The sequence below is a fragment of the Phyllopteryx taeniolatus genome, chromosome 4 (assembly GCF_024500385.1).
Source record: "Phyllopteryx taeniolatus isolate TA_2022b chromosome 4, UOR_Ptae_1.2, whole genome shotgun sequence".
Classification (NCBI taxonomy): Eukaryota; Metazoa; Chordata; class Actinopteri; order Syngnathiformes; family Syngnathidae; genus Phyllopteryx; species Phyllopteryx taeniolatus.
Window position 1 is genome coordinate 26,399,552 of NC_084505.1, and position 14,095 is coordinate 26,413,646.

A 14,095-nucleotide genomic window follows, 5' to 3' on the forward strand; every position below is an offset into this window, starting at 1 on the left:
TGGGAGTGACAAATGAATATGCTTCGGCTCATATTTAGAGTACTGTGTAAGGGAGTTAGCGGCACAGTGGACGACTGGTTAGAGTGTCTGTCTCACAGTTCTGAGGACCGGGGTTCAATCCCCGGCCCCGCCTGTGTGGAGTTTGCATGTTCTCCCTGTGCCTGCGTGGGTTTTCTCCGGGCACTCACTTCCTCCCACACCCCAGAAACATGCATGGTAGGTTAATTGACAACTCTAAGTTGCCCGTAGGTGTGAATGTGAGTGTGAATGGTTGTTTGTTTGTATGTGCCCTGCAATTGTCTGGCAACCAGTTCAGGGTGTACCCCACCTCCTGCCCGATGATAGCTGGGATAGGCTCCAGCACGCCCACGACCCTAGTGAGGAGAAGCGGCTCAGAAAATGGATGGATGGATGTAAGGGGGGAGTCTTTTTGTTTCCTCAAAGTGATGTTATACGCTAATCTCTCATTTCTTGACAACAAGAACAGGTGCTGAGGAATACTTTAAAAGCCTAAATGTGTTTATAAACTGTGAGTTTTCTATATGGTCTCTCTATCGTAGAATTTTGCCTATCGTGGGGGATATGTTCAGACCCACCAGCGATGGCTGAAAATCCTGGAAATGGGGGTTCACTGTAATTGCATTTTGCTACTACAACACACTTAAGGTGTCCAACTACCATAGGTCATGCTATGCTATATGTCTCTTAATATCAATGGTTTTTTTTCCCGACTGACTGATTGTAGTCACAGAGTGTAGTGGTTCGCATTGTGATATACTGCCGTTGTCATACTTTGGATTATCAAGCCAATTTTAAATGTAAACATACAAAAATGGCGGCGTATGCAAAGCAAGTAAAAAGGAGACAAGGTTAAGAACACTGCGATCCACCATTTCTGTCATTGTCAGTGTTAGCGCACGGCCGCGCAAGAACTGGGATTACCGTGTCATCATCTCAGGAAAGATGCGCATGTGTTGTACCTAGGAAACTCAAGGGCAGTGTTTTCAAATGTATTCACACTGGGACCTAGTTACAAATCTCAAGAAGAAAGGACATTCCTTCAAGGACAACAATTACTATTGATTCAACCTTTACGGAATAGCATCTATGTGGCAGAGTTACAACCCTTTAAAGCGACAGATATTTAAACACAAACGGAAGAGCAACACATATAGACAGATAATATAACAATACTCACAGGCATATATCTTTGTCTGTATTATAGTGCCCACAAGTGACCAAGGCACGCACACCCAAAGGAGCAGAACAATGTCCACTGAAGTGAACCAAAAATTACGTCATTACTGTATGTTTTTTATTTAAAAAGATACACTATTACAAGTATAGAGTGCTATATTTCAAATGAAGAAAGTTAAAAAATGTGGTGGAGCGTTCGGATTAATTGCAGTTTCATTCATTTCAATGGGGAAAGATGATTTTAGATAGTTTTGAGTTACGTTCATGGTCAGGGAACAAATTACACTGGTATCTCAAGGCACCACTGTACAGCAAACTGAGACGTAGAGACAAGTAGGTAGGTAGGTCTCTATAGTATTTAAAAAGCAAAAAATCCTAACACTAACCCTTTTATAGAGGTTTTATCCAAGTTTACATGGAAAAAGTTTAGATTCCTTTCAAAATTTGGGTACAATTTACAGTATTCATAATTGCCAACATAACTTGAGAATGATTGCTGTCAGTCCATCAATTTATCAATTTTGTTCTTTCTCTGGATAAACAATAACAATAAAAAAATGTGAGTCTGATGTTGGAAAAACATTTCAAAACACCACCACTGGTGCAAGAGGGTGGGGGGGCATGTTTCATTGGCCTGTTATTTTTATTGTGGCAGCACAAAATGAAAGTGTGGGCTCCATCAGGCTGAAACAGAGATTGCACCGAAGCAAAAATCAATAGAGCAATATCAGAGCAGGACCTATCAGGGGCTCTCACCTCCTCTTGGGGGTCACTGAGAAGCAAGCCACATTTAGGAGGGAGGGGGGAATTCAATTGTGAAAAGAGAGTTTTGGCGATGAACAACAGACACTGTCAATTAAAGAGAAGTTACAGCTTTCTATTACTTGTCATTTATATCCGACCAGTGCATGCAGCTGATAGTGCCGCTTCATTGAAAAACATAACTAACCCTTGTGGACACCGGACAACAGTAGTTTTGTACAAGAACCAATGGATACACTATAAAGTGCAACCGTCATTGTTTATCATGTTGGCTGTATAAACATGTTTGTCAATAAACGTATCTCCATGAATAAACTTAACGACTTCTAAAACATGCATGTCAATGTATAAATGTGCAGGTATTTCCTGGCATTTTCCGAAACTCACTGTGCACTTGTATTTTTTAACAGACATGTTTCAATACAATTGGCTGGCGACCGGTCCAGGGTATATTCCTCTTCTCTTACCTACTCACCTACGAGCCTAACGAGGAGAAAGTCCTATGTGCGCCCAGTGACTAATTGGTGTGTGGCGTCTAATTGAGGGAAAAACATTTTTCTAAATGCTGTACCCTTTCATTCACACTCCAAACTTTTTTACGGCACTAAAAATACAGCTTATGGAAACCTCGACACAGGGTGTTTTTTTGTTTTGTTTTGTTTTTTTGCTTTCGACTTCAGGTCATTAAGAGTGATTTAAAAAAGTGCCAGTAAGCGCATTAAAAAAAGTATAAAACAAGAAAGTATGAGAAAGTGACTGGGAACGTTTAAATAACGTTCAAGATTTACATTAAAATAGGGGGTTGTGCTGAGGCCTGCAGCTTAGGAGTGGAGGTGCAGACACAAAGTCAACCCTTCAGGCTAGAACCTCTCGGGTCTGTCGGCAGCTTTTAATGCCGGGCCAGATCCCGAGGAAGGGGAGGACGATATACTCCTGTCAAAATACACCAACAGCGGGAGTATAATGGACAGGATCTATGCAGGACAGGAAATGATTGCAAGCAGATCTAGAAAGCAGAGGGTGGGGATTGAAGAAGGGTGGAGGGCACAACCGAGGGTGCCCACAGGTCAGGAAAGAGTTCCCAGTGAATGGCGACGTTTGTGCTTAGCAGAAGGGGTGTGGCGGTTATGCTACATTAGCACAATGTTTGCTTAGCAACGTGCTGAGCATGGTGTCCAGTGTACCGCAAGCTTGTTAGGGACAGACCTGAGTCAACGGGCAACTTCTGAAGTCGCTGAGTCAGCTCCTCAGAGATGCTAAATTGTTCTTGTTTTTCATGGCTTGGGTTTTCTTGTACGGCAAAAAGCTATAAAGTGGTTCTTTCAACACGACAGGCCTGACTCCGTGACTGGACATTGCAGTCATGGGTTCCTCTCGTGAACTCGCATAAAGAGTTTCATTTTACTCCAAGCCAAGAAAAAAATATTTGCTTTGTCATCAATTTAAAAAATAAACTGTGACCTCAAGCCTATGAAACAGAAATGACCATCTTGAATTCCAACATGATTTGTAACAATACTGTTCTTACCTAGACAGTGGTGATGAGTAAACCATTTATTTCCATGTATTTCCGTGTATAAACCATGTAGCTACATATATTTACATGTTAAAAGCATGTGTTGCTAAATAGAAATGTATGTAATGTATGTATTTCTAGGTATTAACTAGAGCTGTGCAATAACGATAGTCCTGTGTTCTTCCATCACAGTCTGGTTTGGTGCTGCTACAAAAAAGGACAAACTCCGACTGCAACGGACAATCAAAACTGCTGAAAGGATTGTCGGTACCCCCTACCCACCATTGAGGGCTTGCACGCTGCCAGAACTAAGACAAGAGCGTGCAAAATCCTCTCGGACCCTCCGTACCCCGGTCACCAGCTCTTCCAGCTCCTTCCCTCAGGTAGGCGCTACAGAGCAATGCAAACTAGAACTAGCAAACATTCCAACAGCTTCTTCCCTCTTGCCATCAACTTCTTAAACACCTGACGTACAATTCCATTACAACATGCTAGCAATTTTTTGTCTTGAGTTTGTTGTCACATTTCTGTGGGGCCAATTATGTATTACTCGTGCACTCACTGTAGTTGTCTCGCAATGCTGCACTATTTGCATATACTGGCCACTCATGCCAGAGTAGCATCTGCTCCATTTGCACACTGATTGAGGAGTATCTGCAACATTTGCACAACCAACATTGTCCCAGATTATCGCGCTACCCGACACTTTAAACCGCATACACTCCTTGAAGTCTCGGCGCCCTTTGCACAATGGTCATTGCACCGGACTATTGCAATATTAGTCATTCGAACTGCTCCAAGTGCTAGAGGACTCTGCATCTTTTTGTACAATTGTCAAAAAATAAATAAATAAATAAATAATGTACCTGCATTACCAGATAACTAGCAACCCTTTACTGCTCAGTGACTGTTTCTTTTTTTGTCAACGTCTTTCTGTCTCCAAAGTGTTCTCTGTCAATTGACTATCTGTTGTCGTACTCGAGCGGCTCCAACTACCGGAGACAAATTCCTTGTGTGTTGTTGGACATACTTGGCAAATAAAGATGATTCTGATTCTGATATACTGTATGTTGTAGATACGATATAACGTCTATCATACAATATAATCCTCTCTCTCTTACATTGTTAGATTTATAGTTCTGCTACTGAGTGAATCCTGTAATTTTCTTTCATGCGCTTCTGAATAAATGGTAGGCATACATGAATGTTACTTGAAGGAATGTTGTATTTATTTCAATTCTTGGACTTTACTGCATTCCTTAAAAAGTGGTTACACTACCAGATATTTTGAATGGTATTTATTTGGCCACTGGATATTTGTTTTATTTTTGTCTTTTACTAATTTATTTGTGTGGTCTATACAAAATGTGGTTTATAAATAAATGGAAACAAAATTACGGCACGGCACGACGACTGGTTAGAGCGTCTGCCTCACAGTTCTGAGGAGTGGGGTTCATTTCCCGACCCCGCCAGTGTTTGAGTTTGCATGTTCTCCGGTTTTCTCCCACATATCCAAAACATGCATTAATTGGACACTCTAAATTGCCCGTAGGTGTGAATGTGAGTGCGAATGGTTGTTTGTTTGTATGTGCCCTGCAATTGGCTGGCAAACAGTTCAGGGTGTACCCCGCCTCCTGCCCGATGATAGCTGGGATAGGCTCCAGCAGGCCCGCGACCCTTGTGAGGAGAAGCGGCTCAGAAAACGGATGGATGGATGGGATGTAAAATGTTATCCATATTGCAGAACTCTAGTATTAACCATGTATCCCCACTTAGAAACCATATCTTCATGTGTGAACCACGTAACCTATAACCATATATAAAATGTGTATCTCCATGTATAAATAAGATATCTCCATGCATCTTCCATGTATTTCCATTTATAAATCATGTACAGTATCTCCATCTATCTGAGGGTATTAAACCACATCTCTCTATCCATATGCCATGTTTTTTGGTGTATAATGTATCTCCATGTAGCTCCATGTGTAAAGCATGTACCTCTATGTATTCCCATGTATTGCGTGATCTCCAGCGCAGCATCTTACCTCGAAATCTGCATGTTTGTGGATGTCTTCAGCCCTCTGCCGGCTGAGGATGAACTCGGCTTCGTTTGCCACGCGGACCAGGTGGTCCTTCATGGTGTGACTCAGCAGCCTGAAGGAAGAGGAACATTTGCATAATTAGAATATCCCCACTCTGTTATCCTGTCCGCTTCTTATAAGTCGCGAACTGGACAGAGCCGTGTAATAACCACAAAATGGTGGGGAAAATAAGCACGCAAAATGGGCAGAAAATCTAATTTGCACTTGAGAGTGAGACGCAGGCATCCCGGGGTGCAGGTGCTAATTGATTTGTTAATGATATGCATCTGACAGGAGGGGCGGAGAGTGTCCATCCCTATTGGTGCTTATCTCTGCTAATCAAACACGCATGTTATGGGCAAGAAAAGAAAAAAAACTCACTGCGTGGCCCCGAAAGGTCAGCGGTGTGCAAAGTGGAACAATAACAGACGAAGGGCCAGAGAGGAGGGACTGCATTGGGGTTTAAGGGAGGCGGGCGGGGGTCTGACTGTAACCCAAGCCTGCTGTTTCAGCGCAGGGCAGCAGGGGAGCGGAGGCGCTGAGGCCGAGGTAGCCTCTCTGGCCCTGACACTGTTATCAATAACCACTGTGATGCGTGCACACACACAACACATTTCTACTCACAAATAATTCTAGTTTATATCCTTAGAGAAGAAATCTACTTTTTAACAGTGTACTCTCTGCTCTGCGAAAAAAAAACATATCACAGCAGCTTAGTGAATCCACTGAGAATAGTGGTGACTTCGTTTGTCTGTATGACTACACTATACTTCCTACCGGTGGCAAAGGCAGACATCCCAGGAGGAGTAGCACAATGAATTGAACCACTAAATCATGATGCACAAACTGTTCAATTCTTTACATCCTATTTAATTATGTTAGTCGTCTATGTTTCGATAAAGTAAAACAATACGGAGTGCTATTTTTCTTAATATTTTTTTAGGGGGGAGGCCGGAAAGGATAATTGGCATTTCCATTTAATGGGGAAAGATGATTTGAGTTACCAGCGTGGTCATGGAATGAATTAAACGCTTACCTCAAGGCACCACTGTTTAAATTAGTGTTCTATTTCAAAAGTGTAAACCATGTATCTCTATGTACTTCTGTGTATAAATTGCGTATCCACATATTCATGTGTATAAACCATGTATAGTGTATGTCGCCTTGTATTTCCGTGCATACACCACCAACTTGTAGGACTGATAAAAGTGGTAAAACCTTCAGAATTTCCTGTACAGTTAATAACGATTGTATGAGTGCAACATTTTGACCCTGGAGGAGATTATTTCTGTCAAATAGTTTTGCGGGGGAAATTGTTGCGTAAATAACAAATACAAGGTCCACTAGCATTACGTAAAGGATTGTGTTCAACATTTTACTGTTCTTATGAACGACTCCAGTAGTGAAATTGACACTCATTTGCAGTACAAATTGTACGTTAGTTACTCAAATACTGTATCCAACGGGAGATGACATTGAAAAGTGGCTGTTGCTTACCTGCCTTCGTTGACCAGCTCAATAAAGGCCAGACCAGCATTTTTCTGGATGGAGTTCTGCCATTCCTGCAAGCACAGTAAAAAAAATTACCCAAACATTATTCATTTGGATGGTTAAAAAAATAAAATAAAAAAAATAAATGAAAAAAAAAAAAAGGGTGTATGCCGAAATTAACCACTGATTAAAAGTTCAAATATTCGAGGAGATGGAAATGGTAACATGCTTTAACATTCATGGGTTGAACGTTCCTGCTGCGATGGGTATAGAAGTGGGGGACTGCTTTGGGCAGCACAGGCGTGAGAATTAATGGTCAGGAGTGAAAAAGCCAGGCTCAAAGTGCATTTATCATTCAAAAATATACAAATTTCCTCCTCTCTTTGACCAGCGTTTTGCTTTGGAGGTGTCAGTCCAAACAACCCGACCGCAGAGACCCGCCATCGGGGGACGACGAGGAAAGGGGGGACGCTGTGGTCGGCGTGACTCTCATGTTCTGTTCCAACGTTTCAACACCTTTCGACGCAAGCGTCAAAAGAATAATAAAGCAACAATGTTACGGGGGCCTGTCTGAACCTCGGCTGGCTTTTTCCCCCCTCCCCTTTTCCCTCACTTCCTCTCCCGGGAGTTGAAGAAGTATGCATGAAAAACCTCATGTGAAAGACTTAACGACTAAACTACTCTTTAAGAAAAACACGACATGCCCCTCAAAGCAGCTACAGTACATATTCCACATCACTGAATACAAATGAGCCATGTTTTGACAGGTCATTTTATTGGACATTTAAGGTCATTCTGTTCACAGTATAGACTCGCTTCTAAAGTTCATCTCAGTTGAGTTTTCAACTCCTGTTCAATAAGAATGAGGCATGGAAACAGGAGTTCAGAACAGTTTCTCTCTTTTTTGAATCTTTCTTCATCACACACAAGGCATTTGGTCAAGCTCTGATCTTGTGGAGTTGAATTATTAGTTTCTTGTTCTATGGCAAGTCTTCGTCTGCTGCCACGGCGTTAACCAGCGCGCAATGGCAAAAACTCAAATATTTCACAATGTAGCATCACCCATCCGTCTTGTATCAAAGTTGGTACTAATAAGACAAAATTTATAGGACAAGTCCAACTTTGGGGACCCCTGAAAATGGCTACAACTACCCAAAAATGCCAGATTCAAAGCAAAATGGGGGACTTCCTGTCTTTTCAGGTGCGAGTTCATAAGCTTTTTTTCTGGGTCTACTCATGATATTACCAATATACCTACCAAAATTCATGTGGCTGAGTGAAACTGGCTTTGGGGGCTGAATTTTCAAAACAAACAAACAAACAATAAATATATATAAAATACAAAATAAAAATATTGGAAATAAATAAAACACACAATTACTGGAACATTAAATTTCTCTTCAGCCGATCAAGGAAATTGTGTCACTTGTGGAAATATGGCTTTAGAAGGCAACTAGCACATGAAAGATTGGGAGTGAAAAAATGTATTCCAGCATCAACTTCTTTCTTTTTAGAACTTTGCTGTCATCATGTTGTGGGCTGACAGAGGAAACTGTGTGTTTATGCGGACTGAGCGACCCTTCAGTAAACTTAGGAAGCCCACGGGGACGAAGATCTCAACGCGACAGGGGCGGAAGGAAGGATCAATTTACAAGAATTCCTCGTATAAACCCCAACGCCTTTCGTATACGCGATGATTTTTGAGGAAAGCATTAAAGCTAAAGCCATCAGTGCCAATCAATCCGGCGAAAACGGCCTGCGCACAGTCACTCTTGCACACAACACCGCCACACTTAACCTCAAACTCAGAACTGCTTTTTGTCCTGAAAGATCCTATTGGCATTGACCGTATTTACCATACGTTCCAAACAAAGAGGGCACAACAGGGAATAAGAGACACACTAGGGAGGCTGGCTCAGCTCTATTCGGCGGCCCAAGCGAGAAAAGAAGCCTTTAGGGCTGGAAGTTTGGAAGTAAAAGTTGAAGGACATTAAACATGAGTGTTAGTTTGCCTGTGGCCGTGGGGGTATTCCAGACCAGACCGAGCTGGGTTCTCTCTCTCTCTCTCTCCCTCAGTCCGCAAGGCGGATTTCAAATAAACACCACAGGAAGTCGGCCATAAATAGAATCTCTGGAGGAGCAAATGTTACATTTCCTTATGCGATTTCTTGTAAATACTCTGCAGTCGTTTTGGTACAAAACTAAGGCTGGATTTACACCACGCCAAGTGAAGTAATTCCATCATCGGAATATGGTGATGGATGATGTTCACACGCGTGCGTCTATCCTAAACAAAACGCCCAATTTAATTAAAAAAACACGGCAAAAACAGAGCAAAGTTAAACCGGTCCAGTTCAGGAAAATGCATTCAAGTCGATCACAATTTATAACATACATTCGAATTCAGGCCTACAGCATGTTTCTATACCTTTTTGCCTTCTGTTAACACCCAAACAGAGATTTGTGTCCTCAAAGTGAACATACTATGGATAAGTGACTTTTTAATACCTTGTATATAAATGGTGTCCCTGGAATGCGTGCTCACCCATCGAGTGTTGAATTACACAACCAAGTAAATCTTTTGTGAGTTGGCATTTTTTTTCAGAATTTGCCACTTGAGAGCTGAAAAATGTGTTATCATGTGGTGAGATATTTTTTTTTAAATAAAATGTATTATTATCATTAAGAATTTCAAAAATAAATAAGCAGCATAGGTAATGCCCCTGTTTTATAAACCTATGTATTAAATAGATGATCTACGTGCGTGGACAATTCAAATTCAAATCACTCCTCTATGATTTTAAGGATCGAAAATTGGACTTTGTGTACTGCTTGCTGCTAATCTCAGAGACATAGAGCATAATGAGAAGCTTTAATATGGTCTCTTTCCAATTCAGAAAACCGCCACTGAAATGTTACATTTACACCAAAATTGAAAATGTTCAGGCAATGTAAACAATTTTTGTAGTCGACTATGAAATGATGAAAGTCGATTTGAAGTCAATTAATCCATGACGTCATTGATTTTTTTTTTTCAGCATGCTCCACCAATCTTATTTTCGTACCCTTGGACCCACGCAATGTATGAAGATTGTCACAATGCTGCGCCATAGTGTTATAGTTCAGCGACTGCAGTCCAAAGGTGAGTCGGAAGTCCTCATTAAATTAGCCGACTGGAAGACGAGATGACAAAAATGTGTTTCGCGATTAGTCGATTTCAAGCTTTGAACGTTGATGCAGAGTAGTGAAGTTTACACATGGACTAGTCGACTAATGGCTTCAACACCTAGAAAAACGCGATATCGGATATGGATCATACAGCGCTTAACAAATGTATTATATTTCTAAAAATGAGACTGTGACCATCCAGCATCAGGAGTGAGGAATTTTCAAACCGAAGTCATCGAGACCCAAATTTGAGCCAGAATTGAATACCGACGAAGTGAATCCAACTGATCCAACCATCTAATACCTGAAAGTAAGCAAGCAGGAAAAAAAGCACAATAAAGCGGCCGCTCACTAGCCCGTCCATTCCTGGTCGGAAATTAGCTTTGACGAACGCCATCGGCATTTGGTGGACACAAGACTAACGGCGTTATTACTGGCTACAAGGTGGCTATTCTTTTGGCGGAATTAAAAAAAGCGATGACCCCGATTTGAGGAGAGAGCGCTTGCTGATGGAATATTGGATTTTTGGCCATCCAGCAGTGTCGCAGCTTTTATGGCCCCAATAGGAGGGGGCTTTGGCGGGGGTAGAGTATGACCACCAGCGCCCCTGATGAGAGGATACAAGCAGCCATTTGTGAACTCTCACCTTTAACCCGACCTGCCGACAGATGATAGGGCTGAGAGCGTGAGCTGCCCCCTTGCTCCTGATTGGAAGATGGAGGGAAATTTGACCGACGTTGCATCGCAGCTCAAGGAGGAAGCTAGGTCAAAAACTGAATGGGGCTCGGCTTGTTGTGTGTTCCACAGCCACGGCATTGAGTCTAAGCACACATGCCATGCACTTCCGTCATTACAGCTGATTATCCATCATCAGCATCCAAATATAACGCCACCACAGATGAGAAAAAGCAGACCTCCAGAGCGAGAGCCGCTTTTAAAATCAGGCTAGAAAAAAATAAAATGAAAAACGAAAAAAAAAAAAAAAAAAAAAAAAACATCTCAGCTTTCCCAAAACAACAAATAAGTCATTTGTAATGGTTGGTGGCATCGCTCATAATCACAAGTACTTGTTTATTTGCAAGGCGAGGGGGAAGCCCAATTTTGTTTACATGACATGTCAGATATCACATGGCATATAAAACCCCAAAACAGCAAAGACAAAGCACAGAGGTTCATATGACTAATTGCATTATACCAACAAAATCTCGCATATATTGTACAAGGTGGGCCAAAAATAGGTATATACCAAATTTAATTCACAAAAGAAATGAGGCATGAAGGAAGGAGGCAAAGAAGGAAGGAAAAGGGAATGAACGAAGGAAAAAATTAAGGTAGAAAAGAAGGATGAAGGAAGGAAGGAAGCAAGGAAGAAAAAGGGAATGACTGGAGGAAAAAATGAAGGTAAGAAGCAAGGAAGGAAGGAAGAAAACTGTAATAAGAGGAAGAAGTGAGGAAGCAGAAAAGAATGAAGGATGGAAGTGAAGAAGGAACGAAGGACCAAGGAATAAAGATATATTTAAAATATATTAACATTATTGTATTATTGCCTGCATACATTTGTATAATTTTATTTTGTTTATTTGAGAATTTTTTGTTTATTGGAGAATTTACTGCTAGTAGTTTGCAGTTTTTTTGCTTTTCATTTTATATATGCTGTTCACCCAAAAGAGAAGCATTTTTATGTATTGCATTTTATTCCCTCACTGTATGTGCCTTATTGGCTTACCAAATTGTGATCTTAAAACTAAGGTATGTAACAAACCGTACCTTTATGATATTACTGATACATGAAGTGATGATGAACTGACTTTACTATTTGTAGCTAACGACAAAGATTTCTTTTTCCCAAAATTATGAGGCCTTGCCTCACAGACATAAGATTTAGCATATTGCGTATCTTTCATTTCCAATGGCAAAGATAAAGATTTAATTCCAGCCTAATAATTATAAAACACAACACCGGGTTGAGGTCCACAGAAATTTTATTTGGATAACTTTCACACTAGCTACAGTGTTCCCTCGAAGAAAAAGAGCATTTTTCCTGAGTGGCAAGGTGACTCATAATTCTTAACTTCTTTTAGGCTTCCATGCTTTTAAAACAAACCTCGGACAAATCTTAGACATTTGATTTGTTAGACATCCATTCCCGGTGATGGGATAGCCCCACCCAAAATGACAGAAATTGTCAGCGTGCATTTAAAATAAAACCCGCAAAGCACTGCAGCCGCAAAACGTGAAGCACGCAGTGTCGAGGGAATACTGTATTTATAAAAACTAAACTGTAAATGTCCCAATAAAGTAGTGACGAAAGGTGTGAGGCAAAGTTCAAGGGTGAAACATTTGTTTCGAGGTAATTGTTTCCTCGTGTTTGCTCCAAAACCCGCTCAAAGGGACGATCTCCAACGCTCACTAAAATACGTAATAGCCGTCGAGGGTGCGACAACTTTTGAGGCCCTGGACCAGGGGAATGACAAGACTGAACTCTCCTTTTTTAACAATCAATCACGTCCGAGACGTTAACGAGGCTTTGCGCCCGATCTTATCTGTAGGCTCCTGAACACGTTTTTTATCAGCAGGGCGGCTGGCGGACCAGCAGGGGAGGGACATAAGAAAAGATTCCAAGGTCTTCAGCGCAGACGACCCACCAAGTAAGAAAACACCACTTAACGGGGGCTTGCTGGAGGAAAGTCAGTCAACTGAAACACGTTTAAGCGTACATGACCGACCGTTCACACCACGCGTCATAAAAACAAAGGGGATCCAAAGTAATTTTATTTTTTTAAGGTTAACGTCTTTATTGACCGTACAAAAAAACTAAACAAATCAACAAGGTAGTCTATTGAGAAAATGGCAAAGGACACATGCATTTTTTCTAATCAAAACAGTTTCCAAGTGTCTTAATAACATGCCTGTGACAAGCTTTTTTGGTACCACGGCTTGGTAGGAGAAGGATATACAAAATATGCTTATGAAGAGTGCCTGCTATAGGAGGCAATACTTCCATTATGGAATCACATTTATGAAAGCGACACCCATCAAATTCTAGATAACGGCAATATATTAATATAACGCTGTCTTGAAATGAACATTTCCAAACAGCTACAATAGTTAGCATGCCTAAAATTGCTGAAATAAACACTAGGCTCGCTATCGAGGCAGCATGGCTAACATCAGTTTAACTCCATGCTGAGGTTATTTCTTAAAGCGCAGAGAAGTAGTTACTCATTTTCTGAATTTACTGAAGTACTAGATTTTGATTTGATTTTGAAAGCCTCTCATTTTCTTTTTGCATTTACTAATGTACCTACAGAGCGCTTTCAATGAAAAAAAAGCTTTTCAAAATGAAATGGATACAGCAATATTGTTGCTCATGGTCATCATATTGCCAGAATCTGATACCGGCCCATGCCTGGTCTCAGGTAAATGAGTCCCTGCACACCATCCCCACATCTACTGCTGGGCCAATACCGAGTGCAAATTTTGTTTCAATGACCACCTAGCGGAGCTAGGATGTTGCGTCAAGGCTAGCGTATAGTCAGAAGAGATAAGCGCCTTACAAGCTTGGTCACAGAAGAAATCAAACTCTTGAGTCATTAAAACTATTCTTATATGTCCCCTTTAATGGTTCGCTCATCTGATTCGAGACTTGCCTTCCTGTCAGGAATCCCCCCCCCTCCTGACCTGGACTCCTCCCCTCCACCTCAATAGCTGGCAGAATTAAGTGCTAGTTGCTGTTAGTGTGTTTTCTCTGCATCTCGCAGGAGAAGTGCCTTTCCACGACGTGACCCTGTGAAGTGAAGAATGACAGCAGGGGGACGCAGCGCCGCGTGGCACGGCCGTAAAGGGGCACCGTGCGGGGGGTGGAGGTGAAGGAGGG

General features: G+C 41.5%; 1 protein-coding gene across 9 annotated transcripts in view; it reads right to left on the minus strand.

The window, feature by feature from the left end:
* Positions 1-14,095, minus strand: part of lrba (LPS-responsive vesicle trafficking, beach and anchor containing) — a 266,996-nt gene that overhangs the window by 156,618 nt on the left and 96,283 nt on the right. For all 9 annotated transcript variants that reach the window (XM_061770952.1, XM_061770951.1, XM_061770956.1 and 6 more), the window contains 2 exons: positions 7,057-7,121; positions 5,524-5,632 (listed from right to left, as the gene is read on the minus strand). In XM_061770952.1, the coding sequence (XP_061626936.1) occupies positions 5,524-5,632; positions 7,057-7,121 (174 nt within the window). The remainder of the gene's footprint in view (positions 1-5,523; positions 5,633-7,056; positions 7,122-14,095) is intronic.